Source organism: Sorex fumeus, unplaced genomic scaffold, assembly GCF_029834395.1.
Source record: "Sorex fumeus unplaced genomic scaffold, SorFum_2.1 ptg000010l, whole genome shotgun sequence".
Taxonomy (NCBI): Eukaryota; Metazoa; Chordata; class Mammalia; order Eulipotyphla; family Soricidae; genus Sorex; species Sorex fumeus.
The window spans coordinates 1661300-1684462 of record NW_026606067.1 but is presented as its reverse complement, the minus strand read 5'-3'; the positions used below and the strand labels follow the sequence as shown (position 1 = coordinate 1684462).

The 23163-nt window shown below is 59.1% G+C and overlaps 1 protein-coding gene across 4 annotated transcripts in view; it reads left to right on the top strand.

The window, feature by feature from the left end:
- The first annotated feature begins 213 nt into the window (after positions 1-213).
- Positions 214-23163, top strand: part of NAV1 (neuron navigator 1) — a 137582-nt gene continuing 114632 nt past the window's right edge. For 2 of the 4 annotated variants that reach the window (XM_056110512.1, XM_056110513.1), the window contains exon 1: positions 226-1020. In XM_056110512.1, the coding sequence (XP_055966487.1) occupies positions 261-1020 (760 nt within the window). In that variant the 5' untranslated portion in view covers positions 226-260. Of the gene's footprint in view, positions 1021-23163 lie in introns of all 4 variants that reach the window. The other 2 variants (XM_056110511.1, XM_056110509.1) reach the window with 2 other exon arrangements.

The following is a 23163-nucleotide window of genomic DNA, read 5'->3' as shown; positions in this document are numbered from 1 at the left end:
TTCCCGGCGTTTCTTTCCCCTGCGCGCCCCCCGACGCGCCTCCCTCCTTCCCCTCTCGCTCCTTCCCCCCTTCCTCTCCCCTTCTTCCTCGGTTTCTTCCGTCCTTTCTCCTCTCCTCCTCCTCCTCCTCCTCCTCCTCTTCCTCTTCTTCCTCCTCCTCCTCCTCCGCCTCCTCCCCCCTGCGCTCCCGCCCCTCGCCCCCCCCCCCCCCCCCCGTGCCTGCAGACGCGCGGATCGTCCATGCGCTCCTCGCCGGCAGAATGTTGGGCAGCAGCGTCAAGAGCGCGCAGCCCGAGGTGGAGCTGAGCGGCTGCGGCGCGGACGAGGGCGCGGACGAGCCCCGGGGAGCTGGCAGGAAGGCGGCGGCGGCGGCGGACGGCAGAGGCATGCTGCCCAAACGCGCCAAGGCGCCGGGCAGCGGCAGCGGCATGGCCAAAGCCAGCGCGGCCGAACTAAAGGTCTTCAAATCGGGCAGCGTGGACGGCCGGGTGCCCGGCGGGCCGCCCGCCTCCAACCTGCGCAAGCAGAAATCGCTCACTAACCTCTCGTTCCTCACCGACTCCGAGAAGAAGATGCAGCTCTACGAGCCCGAGTGGAGCGACGATATGGCCAAGGCGCCCAAGGGCTTGGGCAAGGCGGGGGCCAAGGGCCGCGAGGCCCCGCTCATGTCCAAGACCCTGTCCAAATCGGAGCACTCGCTCTTTCAGGCTAAGGGCAGCCCGGCCAGCGGCGCCAAGACCCCGCTGGCCCCGCTCGCGCCCAGCCTGGGAAAGCCCAGCCGGATCCCGCGCGGCCCCTATGCCGAGGTCAAGCCGCTCAGCAAGGCCCCGGAGGCGGCCGTGAGCGACGACGGCAAGTCGGACGACGAGCTGCTGTCCAGCAAGGCCAAGGCGCAAAAGGGCTCCGCGCCCGCGTCCGCCGCCAAGGGCCAGGAGGAGCGCGCCTTCCTCAAGGTGGACCCAGAGCTGGTGGTGACCGTGCTCGGAGACCTGGAGCAGCTGCTTTTCAGCCAGATGCTGGGTGAGTCCTGCCCCGGGCCCTACCCTCCTTTGCTTCTAGCTGCAGCAGGGGAAGGTGTTGGGGCGAGCCCAGCTCAACCAGTGCCCAGCTCTTTTCCTCCTCCCCAGGGGCTGTCCAGGTTTGGGGCAGGTGTGTGGAGGGGTGGAGTGCAGCGTTGCGCCCAGATGTGCCCGGTCGGGCCGGGCCTCCTGCATAGGCGCCGGGCTGAAATGCCCCTTGTAAAAGATGACACCGCGGGTCCTGCCTGACAATGGGGGTGGGTGTTCCAAGCTAGGAGTAAAAGCCCTGTTCCCGTCCTCGAATTTTAAAGCCTTGAATTCTGGCAAGATCTGGGGCTCCCCTAGTGAGCGTCCAGCAGGGCTGCGGGGGGAGCGCCCAGATCTAGAGGACAGATGTGGAGAGAGCAGATGTGATGAGGGCTGCTTGGCCCCGGAGCAGAGCCCAGACCCACTTCCTCTGTGGATGGGGCCAAGGGGGTGGGGGAGCGAGTCGGATATCCCGGGTGTGGGGGTTCTGGGAAGGAGACACGTCTGGGGGCCCGCGGGCAGCCAGCCAGCGGAGCGCATCTGGACGCGCGTCCTCGGCCTCGGCGCGGCGGCTCGGCCCCAACCCTCACCCCCCAGGGTTTTTGGGGCGGGTGGAGCGGTCTGGGCTTTCGCTCAGGGCCTCTGGCTGACGGGGGGGGCGGGGGGGGCTTTGCCCTTTGGCTGATGGAAGCCGAGCGGCGGGAAGGGAGGAACAAAGCTTGCTGGGGCGGAGGAAGCGCCGAGAGAGCTGCTTCATTGTTCTCCGAGCCTGAAGACTCGAGGCAAAAAAAAAAAAAAGAAAAAAAGAAAAAAAAACCCGGAGCGCGCCCCGCAACTGCTCTCTTCCCGGGAGGGAGCGCGGGCCTGGGAGGGCCGCAGCCGGGGTGTGAGCCCCGGGCGCAGGGCTGCGGGTCTCCGCGCGGCCGCGGGGGTGGGGGGGACTGGGAGCCCCGCGAGAAGCTCGGCCTCGCCGGGAACTCGGGGACCGGGGTGGGTGAGGGGCGCCGGAGCTCGGCGGACTTGTTGCGGTGACTGAGATGTGGGTGCTCGCGCGCCCGTGGGACGCGGTAGCCCGGACGGGCGGGCTGGCGGCCGGACCGGCCGGGGGGTGGCAGGGGCGTGTCGCTGCGCGTGCGGGGGCGGGGCCGAGGGCGGGGCCTGGGCGGGGCCGCGGCTGCGATGTGACCGGCGCGCGGCGCTCCTGTCTCCCGGGAATGCAGAGCACTGAGGCTGGTCTCAGGCTTCCCGGGACCCCCCACCCCCCACATCACCGCCGCCACCACCGCGACCCCTGCCCCCGCGCTGGGCCAGGGGGGCGGGCTCCGGATCTGAAGGGAGGGTTTGGAGCATTGGATCTGAAACCTCGTGTAGGAGGCCACAGCTGGGCTTTGCAGGGGCCATTAGGAGACTAGCCAAGGGCAAAGAGGGGACGGCCCCAAGGCCCGACGTGGGCGGTGGGCGACGAGGGATGGCCCCGGGAGTGGGGCAACTGCAGTTCAGAGGGCGGTGGGAATGGTACCCAGCGGAGACCCCCACCTCCCTGCTGTGGGACCCAGAGGAGCAGAGGGGTCTTTTCAAGGTCGGGGCTTCACCCCCTGAGGTGATCTGGACCCGGAAACTGCAGCCCCGCCTGCCACCCGGCCAGTGAACTCCAAGTGTCTACGTTGCTTTTTCCCAAGCCCAGACCTCGAAGAGCCTGACCAGGGGCCTCGAACCACCCGGTGTCTCCCCAAACCCCCACCAGGAGGCAGGAGAGAGAAGAACCAAGCTGGGCTCCGTCCCCCTGCTCAGCGGTCACTTCTCCAAGGACACAGAGCTAGGGGTGGTTCTGTACCCAGAGGCCTGCTGGGAGACTTCCCCTGCCCCCGGCGCCCCCCCCCCAGGTACACACGTTGCATTCTGGGAAATAAAGGATCAGAGGAAGGGGGAGAGGCAGCGGGCTAAGGGGCGCCCCTTTGAGGAACCAACTTCCCCTGGCACCTCACAAGGCACTGGCAGGTGGAGAGCGATGCCTGTGGGCTGGAGACCCAGGGAGGGGCATGCCAAGACCCTGGAGGACAGTGCTGGGCAGCAGATGGAGTGGGAGGAGCAGTTGGGGGGGGCGGAGGCCATCAGGCAAAGCCTCTCCCCTGAGTGTGATGGGGGGGCAAGAGCCAGAGTCTTTGGGGCCCAGAGTGGTTTGTGGGGTCCAGGCAGGACGGAGGGAAGAAGGGTGGACTGCCTGGCCCCTCAGGCGGTGGGTACTTGTTCCCCTGGAGGCTTCTGCCTCCTGCTACCATCTCCCTCTCTGAAGGGTGTGTGTGAGGCACACCCACACCCCCTTGAGAGCCTTTCTGAGAGGGGGGTGCGACTGAAACCTGATCACCCCTTCCCAGAGTTCAGCTGGGGCCCATATGGTCCAAGCCAGCTCTCTGCTCCTTCCCTCTGTAGAACTGCCAGATAACCGGTCCTGCTTCCCCCCTACCACATCCCTATAAACTTGGAGACTGAGGGTGAATGCCCCCGTGGCCCTGGCTCTGCATCCACACCAGACAGAAACTTCCAGAGGAAAGCTGGGTTTGGCCAGAGAGGAGACTCTGAGGTCCTGTGTCTGGTCACTTCCTCTGGAACTCTGTGTCTGTTTGTCAGGGGAGGGGGGAGGGGGGAGAGGTCCTCCCATAGAGACGGGAGTGGGTGCGTGCTCCCACTGTCCCGGGTGGCCTGGAGAACACAGAGTGACCAGCTGCAGAAACGCCACAGCCATGCTCCGCCCGCACAGCCCAGGGGCCTCCGCTCTCTCGCAGAGTGGTCTGGAACTCCCACATCTAGCAAAGGGACTTGGGAGGCCACGGTTAGGGGCAGGTTGGACCTGGGATCAAGCTGCCCTTCCTGGTTGCCATAGCAGCAGTCCTTGCAGGCTCAGGTCACATGGAGCAGGGGAGGAAATGGAGAAGCTAAAGCAGGGGAGATAATGGTCTCAGGCCCGAGATAGCATAGCGGTTGGGGCACATGTCTACCATGTGGTCCCCCAGAGGACCCCAGCACTTCCGGTCTGGCCCAACTCTGCATGGCTTGAGCAACACTGACCTCTTGTGCTGGACCAGTGACCCAGTTGGCCGAGAATTGCCAGTGGGACCTCCAGACCTCCTGACCACTGCTTTGGAGGACTCCCCCCACCCCCCAAAAAAAGAAATAATTTCTCCGATTCCCTGGGATGGGCTAAGGAGGCCCCAAGAGGATTCCCAGAGGGGACAGGTGACAGAACCCCTGACCCTTATGCCAGTGTGCCCATACACCATAGTCCTTCCTGAGGCCTTCATTGGGGTCCCCCAGGCTCACAGGGGGCCACTTACTCAGTAGCCTTCCTGGGATTAGCAGCACTGCCCGGGGAGGTGAGCAGAAAGACCCCCAAAGAAGGACAGAGCTGGTGGGATCAGGAGGGGGCTGTGCATGGAGTCCCCCGGCCCGAGGCCGCCCCTCATCCCAAGGTCACCCCTGAGGAGAGCGGTCCTCTTTCCTGGGCGGGGCTTCACCCTGAGCCCCCCCTCCTGCCTGCTGGGCTGTCCTCTGCCTACAGCCAGAACTCTTCTGACAGGCTCACCCGGCTCTGCGAGGTGATTCGAAGGGCCCTTCCTCTCCTCTGCGCGAGCAGCAGATGGAGCATGAGTGGCCAGAGCTCCTGTGCTCCCTGGAAGCGGATGCCAGCCCAGGGGAGACACCCTTTGCCACCCATGGGGCACCAGCCAGGCTCCTTTGAGTCTTGCATCAAATGGCCAAAGTCCCTGGAATTCTGGGCTGTTTACTCACACTTCCCTCTTATTTACACACCCCAATCTCTACTGGGGCTCTAAATGCCTCCCCCACGCCCAGCTGTCCCCAACCCTAGGCTGTCCAAGCTAGATTCTCTTTCTTGTGCTAACCCCCACCCCCTTCTCTGCAGCCTGAGGAATAGGTTCTCTCCATGAGGAACAATTCAGGGCCTCCCACCCAGGGCTGAAGGTGAAGCTGAAGGCTGCCCCGTTTTCCACTGAGCCCCCCAACCTTGCAAGGTGCATGCATGAAGCTTAACACCCTGCTGCTGCTCGGCCTCTCCACACACACAGTGACCAGCTTGCTGCCCGAGAATAGCCCGCGCCGTGTGGAGCACGCGCGGCTTCCTGGAGCCAAGAAGGCCCCTTTCTCAATGCCCTGCCCCGGGTGTGGCCTCTTGGGAAGGTGGGTGCTGTGTTTACACACTCCCAGCGACAGAGGGCTCACTCCCCTGTTTTCCTGGAAAGCGTTCATCACTAGAAAGATCTTACTATGGAGCCAAGAATCTGGCTTCGGTGATTTCCACCTACTGGTCCAAATCTGCTCTGTGGATGCTTACAGAGGAGCTGGTCGGCCTCGCCACCACATGGGCTCAGCTGCCCCACCATGCTCCATCCATTCTTCTCTCTGCTGCTGCCTTTCATTTCTCTTCCATCTTTTCTTACATACTTTGGGAGGGATATTGGGCCATACCACGTCATGTTCAGGGGTCACTCAGCAGTTCTTCGGGGGGCAGACAGTGCCAGGAAATGAATGCGGGGCTCTTGCATGCAAAGGCAGTAGGCCTTTCGAGAATCTCCCCAACACCACCCCCCACACACTTTATTTTTCTTTGTGTTTATTTCTTTTTCGGTGTTTGGGCCACACCTCGTGATACTTCCGGCATTGTGCTCAAGGACATACTAATGTTCCCTGGTGGGGCTCGGGAACCCTGGTCAGCCATGTGCACAAGCAAGTGCCCTCCCCACTGTTCTTTCTCTCCGGACCTATGTTGTTTTTGAGTAAGACTTGATTGGAGCAGCCTGACCTGTTTACCCTACCCTGGGCTTCCCCGCCTGCACCCCATCCCCCTTGAACCCCCAATATATGCACTCAGCGTGTGCCTCCCTGCTGGGGTCCCCAGCACCTGGTTCTGGGTTTTCTAGGACCCCCTCCCCACCGCCTTCTCCCTCACTGCCATCCAGCAGAGGGGAAACGGCCGCTGCCACATGGTCCTCATTTGTGCTGGCTGACCTCCCCCACACCCTGTTTGCATTACCCATATGCGTTGCAAGTCCCTGGGGCTTCTCTGCACAGGAAGGGCCGGGGGCCAACCCAGCTCCTGAGCCTGGCGTGGGCAGCTGTGTCCAGGGGATCGACCCCTTCCTCTCCCACTGTGACCCCACTGGCATTTCTGTGCAGGGGGACCCCTAGTCCAGTCCCCTGGCTTCAGCTCTGCCTTGGGCAGTGAGCAAGCATCTCTGCTTACCTCTGACCAAAGGACATCGGGGTCCAAGCTGGGAAGGCACCCCCCAAGCTGATGGCCTTTCCTGCTGGAGGCCAAAGAAATTGTGCTGAGGGTGTGTCCGGCATGGGCAGCAGATTGTCCCTAAGTATGCAGGGTGCTGCCTCACTGCTGATAGGAGGAGTGGGGCCACATTGTACCTGCAGTCTCTGTGCTGTGGTGGGAATGGAGGGCAGAGCAGGGCCCACCAGAAGCTCCAGGATCAGCCCTCAGTGCATTGACTATAGACATTTCGGCGTCTCTGCCTGTGCTACTGTACACCGCATGTTGGGCACTTTCTTCCCTTGCTCCGCCAAGGCTCAGTGCAGTAGTGGCCAGTTCTCCTTAGGGACTGCTGGACCTCAACTGGGCTACCCCGAATCTAGGGTAGACACTGCCATACTAACGCTCCCTGAAAGGGCGGACCTGGAGGGACCGAGGTGGAGTGTAGCCTCTGGGTGCAAATTGCCTCATTCCCGGTATCCCCGGGTATGAAACCAGCTGTCACCTGTGTCATGGGGCTAGGGAGAAAGCATGACGCCTGCAGCTGGTCAGGTGGAGTGGCACATGGGATAAGCCCGCAGTCGGCAGCATGTTGGCGTGTGTGTTCAGTGGCACAACCCAGAGCATCATTCACACACACACACACACACACACACACACATACACACACACACACACACACACGCATGCGCGCGCGCACATGCACACACACATGCACACGCACGCACTGGCCTCCCACGTCTACACTTGCTGAGGAGCGCCAGCGTAAGGCTGGTGTGCGCGCCAAGAACTAACACCGTGAAAAGAATCTGAAACGTGCCCAGGGTGGAGCTGTTTACCACAGGCAGGGCCCCCGCACCCGGCAGGGGCTCCAGGTTCAGACTCCCCAGCGACTGGGTCCCCTACAGACTCTGAGGCCCTGGATGATCGTGGTGACCCCCCCTAAACCAGCTCTGCCCTTGACGGGAAGCTCGTGGCTTCTCTGCAGATCCCTGGCTACGCTGGGTCTGGACATCACCCTCTTCTGGAAGCTGCTGCCTCCAACTGTTCTGGGGCCTGGTGCTCGCGCCTTAGCGTGAGAATTGCCTGCTCACACTAGTCCTGCCGTTCCTCAGATGAGGAAACGGAGGCACTGCGCGGCAGCTCATCTGCCGGCAGCCAGGAGAGCATAAACACAGCAGAGGCGGGATAGGAACCTGAGAAATCCAGGGAGATCCTGCTTCCGGGAACCTCAGGACCCGCCCCCCATCCCTGCTGAGGGTCACTTGGATCACATTTATTTGTTTGTTTATTTATTTATTTATTTTGGGGTCACACCTGGTGATGCACAGGGGTTACTCCTGGCTCTGCACTCAGAAATTACTCCTGGCGGTGCTCAGGGGACCATATGGGATGCTGGGAATCGAACCCGGGTCGGCCGCGTGCAAGGCAAACGCCCTACCTGCTGTGCCACTCTAGCCTCCCACTTGGGTCACATTTTACCCTTTATTACTTCCCAGCAGCGCTCTGGGCCCTTGGGCCTGGCCAGGCTCCCCCAGCTGCCTGGAAACCACTTGGGGGCGGGCCGCAAGGAGAGGAAAAGGGGAGCAAGGATGGGCTGGGGTCACTGTCACTGTCACTGTCCTCCTGTTGTTCATCGATTTGCTCGAGTGGGCCCAGTAACGTCTCCATCATGAAACTTGTTGTTACTGTGTTTGGCAGATTGAATACTTCATGGGTAGCTTGCCAGGCTCTGCCGTGCGGGCAAGATACTCTCGGTAGCTTGCCGGGCTCTCCTAGAGGGGCGGAGAAATCAAACTTGGGTCAGCCATGTTGGCTGTGTGCAAGGCAAACGCCTTACCCGCTGTGCTATCGCTCCAGCCCGGGCTGGGGTACTCGGGGATATGTTGGACCATAGATGGGCATTTGAATAAAGAGCATCAGGCTTTGCACCCCAAAGAACCCCAAGGAATCCTGTGCCCAAGGACTCTTATGGGGGCTGCTAACTGGCGAGGCATCATCTGGACTGAAAGCAGGAGCCCCGAGACAAGAAGTCTGCATTGCACCCTTGCCCAGACCTCAGAGCTCTGGCGACTTCCTGCAGGAGAGCGAATGCAGCCTGCCTTCAGCACACTTCCTCCTCATAGTTTCAAATGGCGAACTCCTATTCACTTGTAGAAACCAAACTTAGATGTCCCCTTCCCTGCCCTCGCATCCCACACCATGGTTCTCATTCTGTCTTTCTTTCTTCTTTGGTTTGGTTTGGTTTGGGGCAGGGTGTGTGTATGTGTGTGGGGGGGGGGGGGGCGGGGGGGACGCATATCCAATAGTGCTCAGGGTTTACTCCTGGTTCTGTGCTCAGGATCAACTATAGGTAGTTGATCATATGTGGTTCCAGGGGTTGGGACCAGGGTCAGTGGGATGCACGGCAAGCGCTTTAACCCCCGGACTGTCTCTCCAGCCCTTCCTTTGGTCTTTTCTTCCTCGGCATGTGGCTTCTGCCTTCTGATTATTTGCGTGGGGACCATCCTTGCAGCCCTGCATTGTCTGCATGGAAGGGATGGAGGAGAGATGCTACTGTACCTATGGCTGGTCCCTTGCTGAGCAGAAGCTCTGGTTAGGCCCGAGGTGCAGCTCTGCCAGGTACTGCATTGCCTCTACTCTGGACAGAGCCACAGCAAAGCAGACACCAGCCACACACCGCAGAAATTTAACAATAAACCACTTTGGCAATGGGAGGTGGAGCGTTCTGACTGCATACTTCAGAGCTGGGTGTAAGGAGGATGGGGCCACATTTCAGCTTCTACTTAATTTTGGTTTGGGGGCTACACTTGTGGTGCTCAGGGCTTACTCCTGGCTCTGCACTCAGGAATCACTCCTGGCGGCCTTGGGGACCATACGGGTTGCTGGGGATCAAAACCGGGTCGGCCGCATGCAAGGCAAGCACCCTACCCGCTGTACTATGGCTCTGGTGGCCAAGTCATGGAGCTATTTAAAGGCATGAGGACACTTGGTATGAGGCGAGCCTTCATTCCTGTCATCCCAGTGTGCTTGGATGGAGTGGGAGGAGCGGGTTGGGATGCGCTGGCTGACAGCCCTCTGGGCAGATGGTCCCCAGGCAGTGAAGGGAGCAGGCGGCGGGGTGGGCATCCCGTGTGGAGCATGGGTGCTACGGGTGCTCTGAGTGCCTGGAACCTGACTCTGCACCCCAGTCTTCAGTCTTCCCTGTTCGCTGAGATGCCCCTGGCTGGCACTGTTGCCATGCTCTGGCCATCGCTTGGGTCTTCTGATGTTAGGCTCTCTCGGGCGTGGACACTTTCCCACTCACTAACTATGGGCATGGCAAGAAGAACTCTGTCTCCCCTGCCCTCTAGACATTCTAGAACATTGAGAATCATTCCGGCTCCTAAGGATCTGCTATGGAGTGGAAACAAAGCACAGAGGACTGGAACGTGTCTGAGGTCCTGAGTCTGGTCCCCGGGCACTGCTGGGAGTAATCTGGAGTCCCCACAACCCCACCAGCACCTCCAGCATGGCCCTAGGGGCTCTCAGCACCGCGGGGCCTGAATAGCACTGCATTGGTCAGCCTGAGCATCATACCTGGCTAGTCAAGTATAGCCAGGAGTGGCCCCAGGTCCCCCGAGCACTGCTTCGAGAGAGATCCCCAGCACCCCTAAAAAATAGAAGAAGAACTCAGCTCTCTCCTGCCCAGAGCGAATGTCTTGTGGCTCCAGTTGGGCATTGGGTTCCATTGCACCTCCCGGGGCTCCTGTGGGTGCCTCAGATCACAGCTGGGAGTGCCCCAGACAGCCTGTGGGCCGGGCTTCCAGAGGAGCAGTGTCTGAGTGGATGAGAGAGTTAGGGAGGAGGTGGCTGAGAGGGTAGTAACTTGAACGGTCAGGAAGAGTCGGGGTCTCCATGTCAGCCTGGGGGAGCGCATCCCTCTAGCCTTGCTCACTGGGACTCATTTTTCTTGGTTTTAGGGCCACACCCAGAGGAGCTCAGGGCTTACTCCTGGCTCTGTGCTGTGCTGTGTTGAGGGATCACTCCTGGCGGGACCCCGTGGGATGCAGGGACGAAACCCAAGTGGGCCACCTGCAAGACAAGAACCCTACCTCCTGTCCTATTGCTCTGGCTTCTCTGGTGGTTTTTTGTTTTGTTTTGTTTTGTTTTATTGGGTTTGGGGACACACCTGGCAGTGCTCAGGGCTTAGTCCTCGCTCTGCACTCAGGGCTTTCTCCTGACTCTGTGCTCAGGACTAACTCCTAGTGGACTGGGAGGATCACATGGGATTGCAACAGGGTTGTTCATGTGCAAGGCAAGTGCCTTCCCCACTGACTTGTCTCTCCAGCCCCTTCATGGTGGCTTTCAGATGTCAGTAAGAAGGGCCCAGCAGCTGAGAACAGAGGCGGGACATCTGTGTGTTGTGCCGGGCTGAGATGGCTGTCACAGGCGGTTGCTTATGATCCAGCCCTGGGCTTCAGCTCAGGGCCCTGGTCCGACCTCAGCTGGGGTGAACCTGATGACAGCCTCATTTCTGTGGGCTGTGGGGGTTCCAGTCCAAGTCACAGCTTTGCTCCGGGCTCCTCTGGGCCCCTGCAGCCGGTCCTCTGAATTGTGCCACTCTGTGCCCATTCCTTCATTGGCCAGCAACCCCTCGGGGGTCCTCCCAGGGCGCAGGCATGAAATCAAGCTCTGACCTGTTCTCACACAGCCGGGAGAGTATCAGGATGGCTGAGCCCAAGACTTCCTGGCCCCTTGCCTTATCTGGTGGGAATGGGGGTCTGCAGGGGAGGCAGGAAGGTGGCTGGAGGCCGGGATCTGGGGCCAGCGTGTTGGGTTGCAGGGAGCCCCTCTGGCCTTGCCTGGGAGTGGGATGGCCAAGGGGGGGTTGGGAAGGGATGTGCCACTGAGGGCCTGGATTCCTGCCACTTTCCCACACTTCGCACAGAGATTGGGTTTCCTGTCGAAACGGTCGCCCTGACTCACAATCAGAAAGGGCTTTTCGGCTCAGGCTCTTTCCAGCGTCTGGGGTGTGGCGCCCCACAGAGCCGGTTCAGATGCTGCCCCTGGACATCCTGGCTCCGTGGCCCTGCGCCAGCCTCTCTTCGCTGCACTTGGCGCGCCTGGCGGAGGCAGGCCAGGAGAGACTGCAGTGGGATGAGATCCACATACCTGATCCCTGGACCTCAGCAAACCAACCCCCTTACGGGTCCTTCTCCCCAGGCCCTGGTGTACTCCTGTGTTTGGGGATTTGGGTTTGGGCAAGTGGCAAGTGCTCAGGGCTCACTGCTGGCAGTGCTCAGGGGACCAGATGCCGGGTTGGGAATAGAACTGGGATACAAGGCAAACTCCTTACCCCCGTACTATCTCTATGGTTCTCAAGGAGAGTTTGTTGTTATTTCAGTCTTCCTCGTGCATCCTTCGAGGAGGGATTGGAGGGGGCAGACATGCCACCCGGCCTCCCCAGCTGGTGGAAGACCTGGAGACACAGGTCTGTCATTCAGGAGCCCACTATGTGGTGGGTGACTCAGCCTGTGTTCAAGGGTTCCTCAAGGAGCCCCCATTCTGCAGGGGACACACCAACAGGCCCCCCATGTCACTGACTTGCTGGCAGCCCCCCCCCGCCTCCCCAGGCCCCTCAGCCAGACCCCTCATCGTCAGGGCCTTCCCTTGCCTCTTGTCCATGTCTGGATCCCTTTGGAGTGCTCCCCAGTGAGTCATTGGAGTGTACCCCAGTGACTCAGGTGCGTGGAGACTCTCCAAAAGCACCTCTCCCCGGCCTCCAGGTCCCTTCCAAACCACCCCAGACCAACACACACCTCATCTGGCTGCCTTCAGTTCGCGTATCTGCCTGGCTGCCTTCAGTTCGCGTATCTGTATTTGATGAAGAGGCCCCAGCATCCTTCCTCTGACATTTCTTCCTGCCTCTTCTCCGCTTTCCCCTCTTCCAGGTACACCTCTGATCTCCCAAGCTTCTAGGGCTCCTTCCTGCCTCCGTTCCCCTGTTCCCTGGTTTTCCCTCTGCATAGCCCGCTCACCGGGCTTCCAAACCTCTGGTTCCCAGAGCTCCTGGTCAAGAGTTTGGTGCTGGGCTATGCAGGGCTGTCTCTGTTCCCTCCCACCACCTGGGAACCTGGAGGGAAGCCCCGTCCCTCCTCTACCCAAGCCTCTCTGGCAGGAGCCACAGGTGGGCAGACAGAGGCTGCTGCCACGCCCGCTGGGGCCAGGAGAAGAGGATGGGATGATGCTAGGCCTCTTGGCTCCATCCTGCCTGAACGGCTTCCAGAAGGCTCAGACTTCTCTGCCTGCAGCACAGCAGCCGACCACACCCCTGAGACAGTTCAAGTCTGGTGCATGCGAGGCCCTAGGTTCGATCTCTGGCACCGACTGGTGTGGCCCCAGTGCTTCCCAGCACCTCTGGGGCCTCCAATGAACGTCAGGTCCACATCCCAGGACTGAGCATTCCCGGACGTGAGCCCAGGCTCCCCCAAGTACATGGGGGTGCCCCAGTTACAAGAAAGCGAAACCCATGGTGCAACCATTGCATCTGCCTCAAATGGCTCCTGAGACTCTGGGGGACCCCTCTCCCTTTCCTGCTGCGGTCACTTTGATGGGTTCCCCAAGCTCGCCTGGAAAGGAGCAGGGAGCATGTGAAGGCCGCCTGCACAGCAGGCCTCTGAGGTCGGAGTGGTGGTGGGGAATTGCTGCCAGGGGAGGGAAGGCCCCAAGATCCCACCAGCTCCACCAGCTCCTGGGAAACAGAGTCTGTGCGAGCCCCTTTCTGGTCCTTTTTCTTCCCCGGCACGTGCCGGGTGAGGGAGGGGCTGGGGCAATACCTCCCTCTTATTATTATTATTATTATTGCTTTTTGGGTCATACCTAGCGATACACAGGGTTACTCCTGGCTCTGCACTCAGGAGTTACTCCTGGCAGTGCTCAGGGGACCATATGGGATGCTGGAAATTGAACCCGGGTCGGCCACATGCAAGGCAAACGCCCTACCTGCTGTGCTGTCTCTCCAGTCCCCATCTTTGTATTATTATTTTGATTTTTAGTCATATCTGGTGATGCTCAGAGGTTACTCCTGGCTCTGCACTCAGGAATTACCCCTGGAAGTGCTCGGGGGTGCAACCCAGGGATTGCACCTGGGTTAGCCGCATGTAAGGCAAGTGCCTCAGCTGCTATGCTATCACTCCAGTCCCTTCTTTTTTTCTTTTCTTCCATGTGCTCGGGGAAAAAAAATGACACTAGCTTGAGTGTGAGCCAGACATCCACCGGGGGGAGGGGGGGGGAATCTGTGCTGTCCCCATAGCCATTCTCCTGGCCTCCCTCCACGCAGGGAGAGTGAAAGAGAGAGAAAGGGGGAGACTATTAAGAGGGGAGGGGGGAGAGAGAGAGAGAGAGAGAGAGAGAGAGAGAGAGAGAGAGAGAGAGAGAGAGCTCCTCCTGCCCGAGATCCCAGAAATCGGGCTTTCAGGAGACAGAGTGGTACCCGCCTTTGTCTCTTCAGAACAGGGTGGCCAGCAGCCACTGTGGCACGTGGCTTGCTCTGAACTGAATGCAGGAAAGAGAGATAAAAGAATGGAGGTGGAGGGGCTGGAGATGGGTCGCGGGGCTGGAGCACAGGTTCTGTGTGCGGGAGCCCTGATCGTGATCCCTGGCACTACAGGGTCCCCCACAAGGAACAGAGCTGGGGAGTACACTCACTTCCCTCCCTGTGAACCACATGAACTCCCACCCAGGGGACTCAGCAGAGGGCGCGAGCCCCAGCGCCGGAAGCCCTGAGTCTGTGGCTTACGCATCCCTGTCAAAGCTAGAAGGGTCCTTCAAAGAGCGAATCCTTCAGACTGCCCGTAGGCAAGCTGAGCCCAGAGAGAAAAGCCACATTGAGAACCGCCCCTAGCTCAACGGACTCCCTTTCTGAGGCTTCAAAGTGAGGACACCCGACTTGGCATAAACAGGTGCACCCTGAAGGTGCACCCCAGAGCCCCTGGCCCCATTTCTTTTCTCCTCACCCTGGTGCACTTTCTGTTTAGCCTGTCATTAGGGAGGAGGAGGAGGAGGAGGAGGAGGAGGAGGAGGAGACGGAAACTGTGACAGGAGACAGGAAACTGTGAATGGCCTGGACTGCCATTGTTTGGGGCCACACCTGGCCCTGTGGAGGCATCTCCCAACTCTGTACTGGGAGGGGACAGGACCATGCGGGTCAAGGACCACGTTGGGGATCAAACCCTGGCTGGCCAGTGAAACTTAAAAACTGTAACTGCTGAGGCTTTAGGGTCAAATAATAAAACACACCTCTCTATCCCTCTGTCCGGAGTCTTTCAGCCTCATAAATATGCTTTTAAAGTCACTCAGCAGCGCCTCCCACCCTTGGAGGCTCCAGTAAGCCCTGGGTGAAACCTGACTGGCCCTGTGGGGGCTGGGAGAAGGAGCCCCTTCTGGCAGATGCCCTGAGTGTAGGGAAATACTATGCCCTGGGAGCCAGGAGGAGCCCCCATGCCGCCCGTCCGCCTGTCTACTCTGCAGGACCCTCAGGACTCCGTCTCAAATCTCTTCTGGGGGACTTAGACCTGAGAGTCTGTGCCAAGAAGTCCTGGGCTGGACAGCAGCCTCAGTTTCCCCCTGTAGAAATAGGAGATGCTGCAGTAGGAGGAAGGGGTGAGCCATTTGCCCCTCACTCAGACAAGGCAGGGGTGAGGTCTTCTGGAGAGGGCAGCCCTTCTTTAGATGGGGCAGGGGTGAGGCCTTCTGCAGAGGGCAGCCCTTCCTTCCAGAGCTCAACGGACTCCCTTTCTGAGGCTTCAAAGTGAGGATACCTGACCTGGCCTAACAGTTGAGACTGTAGGGTCAAATAATAAAACACACCTCTCTATCCGTCTGTCTGGAGTCTTAACACCCGACCTGGCATAGCAGGAAGAGGGCAGCCTTTCCTTCAGATGGGGCAGCCGTGAGGCCATCTGCAGAGGGTAGCCCCTTCCTCAGATGAGTCAGGGGTGAGGCCTTCTGCAGAGGGCAGCCCCTCCCTCAGACTGGAGCCCCAGGACCCTGACTCTGACAGCTCTAGCAGGTGCTGGTCTGGAAGCAGCTTCTGTTCCCCGCACTGTGGCAGGGCTGTAGGGATCTGGGGCTGTGGCTCTGACGGTCTCTGCCTGGGTGTGCTCGCTGAGCCTCTCTGCACCCATAGGGCCTCCACTTTCCTTCTCAGCGACATGACTGCCCAGCGCTGCTGCTGCCTTGGCCGAGGTGCAGCTCTGGAAGGTTCTTTGTGGAACCCGGAAGTTCAAGGGGGGTAATGAGGGGTTCTCTGGTGCTGTGCCCCCCCCCCAGCTCTTGGCGGATGCAGGGAGGAGGTGGGCAAGGGGTTGTGGGAGCTGCCATGGACAGGCACGTGCTGATCACGTGCACCCAGCTCCCGGCCTGCTGCCTCTCCGGTCCCACCTCCACCCTCTGACTGCCCCTGGGTCCGCTTCCACCTTCTGACTGTCCCTGAGCCCACCTTTCCCCTCTGATTACCCCTGGGTCCACCTCTACCCGCTGACTGCCCTGGGCCTGCCTCTGGCCTCTGACTGCTTGCTCATCCTCACCATTCCCCTTTCCTAGTTGCCTGGTGCTCTGCCATGGGCAGGGTCCACTCCACAGTGGCCTTAGGGCAAGGCTCAAGCCTGGCCTCAGTGACTGGTGGGGACCTGCCACCTGTGGGTCAGTCTTCACAGACCAAAGAGCACTTTCATCTCAGAGGCCACCGCGGTGACAGAATTGACCCTTTCCTGTTTCACTTGCTCAGTTTTGGCAAACAATCAGAGAAAGGACTGAACTCTTCATGCCGAGGCATCGTGGGGGGAAGATCCGGTCGCAGCAGTGTCTGGGACCGGGTGGACTGTTCAGGGCTTGCCCGGGTCTTCAGGCCTTTCTTGGGGACCTGTGGGTGAGTAGAGTTCGCAAGAAGGGGCACAGAGAGTGGGATCATGGCAGGGCAGGGCAGCCGAGAGATGACGACTTGGCCCGGGGGTTGGAGGGGGGGTGGTATGGACCAGGGTCATCCAGGGCTGCGGTGACAGTGAGAACATGTGTCTGGGAAGGTGAAGGAAGATGGCAGGGATGAGGCGGGGAGAAGAAAACCACAGAGCAGGAAATTAAGTGTGCGTTCGATCGCAGTACTAACAAAACAGTGTTGTTTCTTCTTTTTTTCGGGGGGGGGGGCAGGGGAGTGTTGGTTTGGGCCACATCCAGCAGTGCTCTGGGCTTCCTCCTGGTTCTGTGCTCAGGGATCATTCCTGGAGGGTTTGGGGGACAACATGGGGTGCCGGGAGTGAACGCAAGCCAAGCACATGCAAGGCAAGACCCCTACCGGCTGTATGCTCGCTCCCACCCCTGGCTGGGCTTGTTTCAGAGAGAGATCTCTGTTCCCAGCCCCGTTGGCAAGTGGGCTCTTCCGAGCGGGGAGAGAAGGTTCACTCTGGTCTTTAAAAAGCAAACACTGCTGTTAATTTTAAACATAACACTTTTGCAGGCTAAAAAAAAGAAACAGAAGTGAGCCCAGCCAAGCCCTCTCACTGTTTTTTAATGAGTGTATTGTTTAGATCCTGGGAAGGGCGGCCTGAGTCTGAGATAGATTTGGGGGTGCAGGACATTTTGTGTCCCCACATCCGTGGGCCGATTGGGAGACTGGGTCCAGTGCTGCAGCCCGCATGAGGGAGGGACAGAGACTCCCCGCTTCTCTTCCTTGAACAGATGCTGAGTAGTGAGACGGGAAGGAGCCGGAGAAATTGGGAGGCTGAGGCTGCGGAGACCCCATGGGTGGGATCTGCAGCACCCACCCCGCATGCCGCCTGGTCTCCCATCTGTCCTTTTCCCAGTTTGTGGTGAGGGCCCGCTACTGGCCACTCCTGGCTCTTGCTCCCTCAGCTTAGCTGGGAAATGGACTCTGGGAAAGCCTGGGGTGCCAGGAGGAAGGGACCCCAGTATAGCCCCTGTCACCAGTGGGGTGGCTCAGCGTGGGCACACAGTGGTGTTATAGGGACCCCCTGGCCAGGAACTGTCTGAGCCCCATGTAAACTCAATCTGAGGCTGAGAGGGTGTGGAAAAGTTGCTGATGGATGCTGGACGGAGCCAGGGAGGGAGGCAACCGGGAAAGGACAGGCCCTGGAGCTGCAGGAGAAGGGGCGCCATGGACCGGATGGGACAGGGAAGGGAGGAAGCCCGCCTGTGTGAGTCCTCTGGGGCCCCGGGTGCCCGGGTTTGAGCCCGCCCAACTCCCCCAACCCCGCCCTTGCCTGCTGCCTTGGCCTCAGGGTCTCTGTGAGCCCACACTTGGGCGGATGTGGTGCCAGGCCTCGTTTAACCGGACCCAGAGCCAAGTTTAGTCTCCATGGGAACCTTCTGCTGACAGGGACTTGGGTTGCTATGGAAACTTGTCTAAACCCAAAAAAGTATTGGTGGGGAGGGGATCGAGCAGAGCGAGGGGGTGTGGGGGACCATCTGCAGCCGTGTCACTCTTTCCCAGGCATGGGTGGGGGCTTCCGGGACTAGAACGCCCGTAGGGGGTCTGGCAGCCAAGTCACCATCTCCCGGGGGGTGTCCAGCAGGCCAGTCTGCCAGACCTGCTTCGTGGCCCATGGAGCCCCACTGCAGCCCCCGGCCCCCATCTCCTTCTGAAACCCTCAGTGGCCCCGTGGCTGCTCCTGCCCTTGTGTAGGGAAATGAGGGGGAGAGATTGGACATTTCCCTGAGTCCCAGGAACTGGGTTTCGGGGCTCCGGGACTCTTCTCCCGTTTCTCCTGTACCAGGCCAAGCCCAAGTACTCAAGGGTCTTCTCGGCTCCTGGGCACAGACCCAGCTCGGCCCCTGTCCTGGTGGAGAAGCAGGGAGCCTCAGAGCCATGTGGCCACATACCGGGGCAGTGGGTGTAGGTAGAGGGGGGTAAGGGGAGGCTCTCTAATGGCTCTCAGCTCCCCCTGCCCCTCACACTGTAGCACTGTAGCACTGTCCTCCCGTTGTTCATCGATTTGCTCCAGCGAGCCCAGTAACATTGTAAGACTTGTTGTTACTGTGTTTAGCATATCCAATACGCCATGGAGAGCTTGCCAGGCTTTGCCGTGCGGGCTAAATACTCTCAGTAGCTTGCTGGGCTCTCCAAGAGGGGTGGAGGAATCGAACTCGTATCAGCCAACTGGCTGCATGCAAGGCAAACGCCCTACCCGCTGTGCTGTCGCTCCAGCCCATGCTTTGCCCCTCACACTATCCTTAAAACACAGGCAGGTCAAGTGGTAACACACGATGTGGGAGCTCCCATTAGCTGTCAGCTGACGTGGCCGTGACTTGTGGCACTGCCAGGAACGGAGTCCATCCTCCTTGGTTTTGTGTCTAGGTGGTCGTTGTCCAGACTGGCCTCTTGACCTCTGTGAGCTCCTTTGAGGCTTCTTGGCCTGACTGGTGGGTTTCCAGGCTGACTGTGGTCGGGACATGGTCAGGAGCATTTCACTAGTGCGGTCCTTTCAGTCTTCCCTGAGGCTAGCTGAGGGGCGGTACTCTGAGGGGGAGGAGCTCTCCAAAGGAGAGAAGCACAGTGTGGGGAGGTACTCTGAAGTGGGAGAACTCTTTGAGGAGGAGGTACTCTCTGAGCATTAGCAACTCTGAGTAACGCTCTTTAAGGGGGAGATACGGAGGGGAAAGTACTCTCTGAGGGGAAGGTACTCTGAGGGAGGAGGGACTCAGGGTGGAGCACTCTGAGGGGGAGTACTCTCCTAGGGAGGGTACTTTGAGGGCCTTTGTGCGAGAGGAGGAAGGGAAGGCACGTTCTGGGTCACGGGTCTGTGGTTGCAGTTGGCTGTGTGTCTGTGGTACCCGAGTCTGAGCTGCTGGGTAACCTCATCGGAAACCAGGGGAGCAGGAGGCAGCAGATCAGGGCCTGGACCCACCTGCAGCAGAGGCAGCTCCCTTCACCCTGTTTCCAAGCTGCCCTGCATCCACTCACCAGCACCAGCTACTCAGGGGCCACATCTCCAGCCGGGCTCCCCTGCTAGGCCAGCCCGGCATCTGCTTTTTTGTGTTGTCCTAGACAGCGAAGCTTCCAGAGAGCCAGGAAGAGGGAGGGCCTGCAGGCCCGCCCCTCCATCTGCCTCCATCCCCCATTCAGGTGCTGGGGGAGGGAGTCTCCTGAGGAAACCAAGGTCAGGGGACCTGGAGGGGGAGAACAGCCCTGGGGTGCACCCCATCTCTACCCCCTGAGCTTGCAGGCAGAAAGAAATGGAATGGAGCAAAAGGCGGCCAGCTGGCCCCTCCGCACACTCTCTTCACAGCTCTCCCCCAAGGGCCTGGGGGTTCTGGGTGAGGAGAGACTGTGTCGGGGCTAATTACCGGTCTGCACCTGGCTCGGGAGAGGCCACATGCAAATGTGCAGCCCCAGCAGCGCCTGCCCCACCCAGGGCTCCTTTCCCCACCTGACACTCGGCATAAGGGCAGACCGTTCAACCTCGAGGCAGGCAGAGCTTCCTCTCAGGATCAGCACAAACGACCCTCACCCCCACGCCAGACACTTCTAGGCGCTTTTCAGGAGTTCCCGCCACTCAGGGAGCCTCCATAGTGGACGTTTCCCTTCCCTTCTTTGCAAATGAGCAGACTGGGGTGGAGAGGCCGGCTGAGGCCACCCGCTCAGAAAGTGGCCAAATGAGGCCTTGACTTGGGGTCTGCCCCTGACCCCCACCCCCCACTCTGGCCTTCTGACAGCTGGGACCTTGGATTCACGTCCCTGTACGGTTTGCGACTGAGCAGAATCACTTCGGGTTCTTCCAGGGTTGGGGGGGAGGAGGGAGAGGGCTCATCTTTCCCCCTCCGTGCATCTATTAGTTCAGGCATTGATCTGTATCAGCACATGCCCGCAGATGCCTTGGTTGTGGTCTAATACAGTCTTGATTTTGCGGTTCAGGCTCCATGAGTTTCGTCGCATCACTCGCTGAGTGGGGGGGGTTGCAGGTCCCACTCTGGTCTGAAGGAGGGAGAAAGGAGGAGAAGGGTGAGGATGATACCCCTGCTGCTGGCCTGTCCCTGCAGTGGTGATGTCCCTAACATCCAGTCCCTTCCAGTCCCTTGCTGGGGTTTGTCCTGCCTCAGCGGCAGTTCACCTTCTTTCCCACTGCCCGTGTGATTCCACCACTGGAATCCCGACCAGTGTTGCCGGAAGCCGAGTGTTGTCTCCCTTGGCCCGGGTTCACCCCCTCTCTGTTCTAGGGTGTCTCCTAACAGAGAGCCAAGGTTCCATCTCTCCCCAGTGTGGACACCTGCCTGGAACAGCCCTTAGTTCTTTTTTGTAGATTTTATTGCTCTTTCTGTAACTGATTAACATGGCAGCAGTAGTGTGAATGTTTATGCTTTTGAGGAATTTCACTTTTGCTGCAGTGTAATTGACGTTTTGCTAGTTTCAGCTGTCCAGCACCATGGCGTGCAGTTGGTATGTACTGCAAACAATCCCCACAGTCATTAAGTCTAGTTAACATCGCTTCCTACGTGGTACAGTTTGTTTTTCACCTCTTGGGCTGGAACACTTAAGATCTGCTCTTTTTGCAGCATTCAGATTATAGTGCAGTGTTATTAAGAAGCCTTGTCTTGGTCTGTGATATACCCAGACATTTGCAAATTGCATATTTGGGGACCACAGAGAGAGTACAGCAGGGTAAGGCACTTGCCTTGAACACAACTGACTCAAGGTTCGGTCCCTGGCACCACATATGGTCCCTTAGCCCTGCCAGAAGTGCAGAGTCAAGAGTGAGCCCTGAAGCACACGCGGGTGTGGCCCCCAAACCAGAGCAAATTGGTTTACACAGAAGTGGAAAGGACACTCCAGAGCTGTCACATACCCCATGCCCAGCTTCCCCTTTGACACCCTTTGAGAAGCCAGTGCGGATGGCTTCCCGATGGCCAAAGTTTGGATTCCCAACTCCAGCTCTCGCGGGGGTGGGGGGGGGGGGGGTGGGGGGGGTGGGGGGCAGGGGATCTGAGCAGATGCGCTGTTTTGCTGTGTCATCAGATCTTACTTCCTCTGCACTGACAGTTCCTCGGGCTTGTCTTGCTTCCATGACCTTGACCGTGCTGAGAAGGTCTTTTGCAGACCGCCCTTCCCTATGGGTCTGTCTGAGGCGAATGTTAAGCTGGGACAGAGGGGGAAGAAGACCCCCAGGGGCCATGGCTTCTCAGGACATCTGGTGTCTGCCGGTCATGCACGTTGGCCTCGAGCATCTGATCCCAGCACAGTGTATTCCGTCTGGCTCTCCCTGAGTTTCATAATGTGCTCTTTAGAGCGAAGCCCTGATGTGCAGCCCACACCCGCATCACCAGGAGGCTCCTGGGACCCCAGAGCATTGTTGGGGGGGTGGCCCGTATTTTAAAAGTTTAAAAGGATGGGGGAGAGAATAAAATTCACCTCCTGTAAAGGGAATGTTTTCCTTAATTCTTTAATTTGGGAGGTTTGTCTGCTTCCTCCCATTTGTTTATTTAGATCAGTATAACGTGGGTGTTTATTTTATTTTGCTTCATTTATTTACTTCCTCTGAGCCACACTGGCTCAGGGCTTAGTCCTGCCTGTGTTTCTGTCTCTAGATTCAGGGATCACTCCTGGTGGAGCTTGGGGACCCTGTCTGGTGCCAGGGATCTCACCAGGTCAGCCATGAGGCAAGCCAAGTGCCCTATCCGCTGTTCTATTGCCATGACCCCTTGGATGTTTGTTTTATACTATGAATCATAATCAGATTATAATGTCTTGTTGGCCAACCAGTTTCAACTTTGGATATTGTAGATATGTGTCCCTTGGGTGGATCGGATAATTTGGCTCTATGTTTTCTTGCTTTTGGGTGCTACAAAGATATCGTGCACATTTGCCTCCGAGTCTGACCATCAACCATTTCTCCAGGGTCCCCCTGTTCCATTCTCCAGAGGGTAGGATTAGAAAACAAGAGCTGGGACCTGAGCAATAGTACAGCAGGCAGGGTGCTTGCCTTTACACGGCTGACCCAAGTTCAATCTCTAGCATCCCACATGGTCCTCTGAGCCCACCAGGAGTGATTCCTGAGTGCAGAGCCAGGAATTATCCGTGAGCATCAAAGGGTGTGGTCCCACCAAACCAAAAAAGAAAACGGGAGCCAGGTGTAGGGAGTGTGCACTGCATGTTCCGGGCCTGGGACTCTGCCTGGATGGGCGGAGCTCAATCCCATGAACCGGAGAGCGTCTCCGGTCCGGTATGTGCATAGCCGAACGTTAGGTGATAATGATGCCTCACGTCACTGAGCATCGGTGGTTCATTCTGACCTTGCAGCCTGAGAAAAAGCCCAGGTCTGAGTCGGTCTTCACGGCTGGGCGAGCATCCCTCCCAGAGGCTCTCGTCAGCTCAGATGCTGGGTAGCCGGAATTGAGTTTAGAGAGACTCGCAGGCCAGCTGCTGCACAGATGTGCTGCCTTTCCGGACCAGTGAGTGTGAGTCTTGCCCTGGGGCCGCGGGCAGATGCGCTCTCACCTTCCCCAGGTGGGGCAGTTCCTCCGAGGGGCCTGGGATCCCAGCTGAGGTGTCCATTACCCGGTGTTTGGGTGTTTCCGCTCATTTCCTCCGGCTCTGGTTTCCCCAGCACCTGATCCTGCTTCCTGCTGAGAGCCAGGCTGGCCCGGGCTGCCTCACTGCCTGTGGCGGAATCTTCAGCAATGACGAGACAGTCCCCTTTGGCCCTGCTTCACTGGCGGTGACAAGCCAGGCATATGGATGTCTCTAAACAGAGGCCACAAAGCTTGAAGTGACTCAGATTGTTTTACAGCAGAGGATCAGGCCCCAAAGCCAGTGAGCCTTGGAGCAGGAGGTGGCTTGCAGCCCACCGAGTT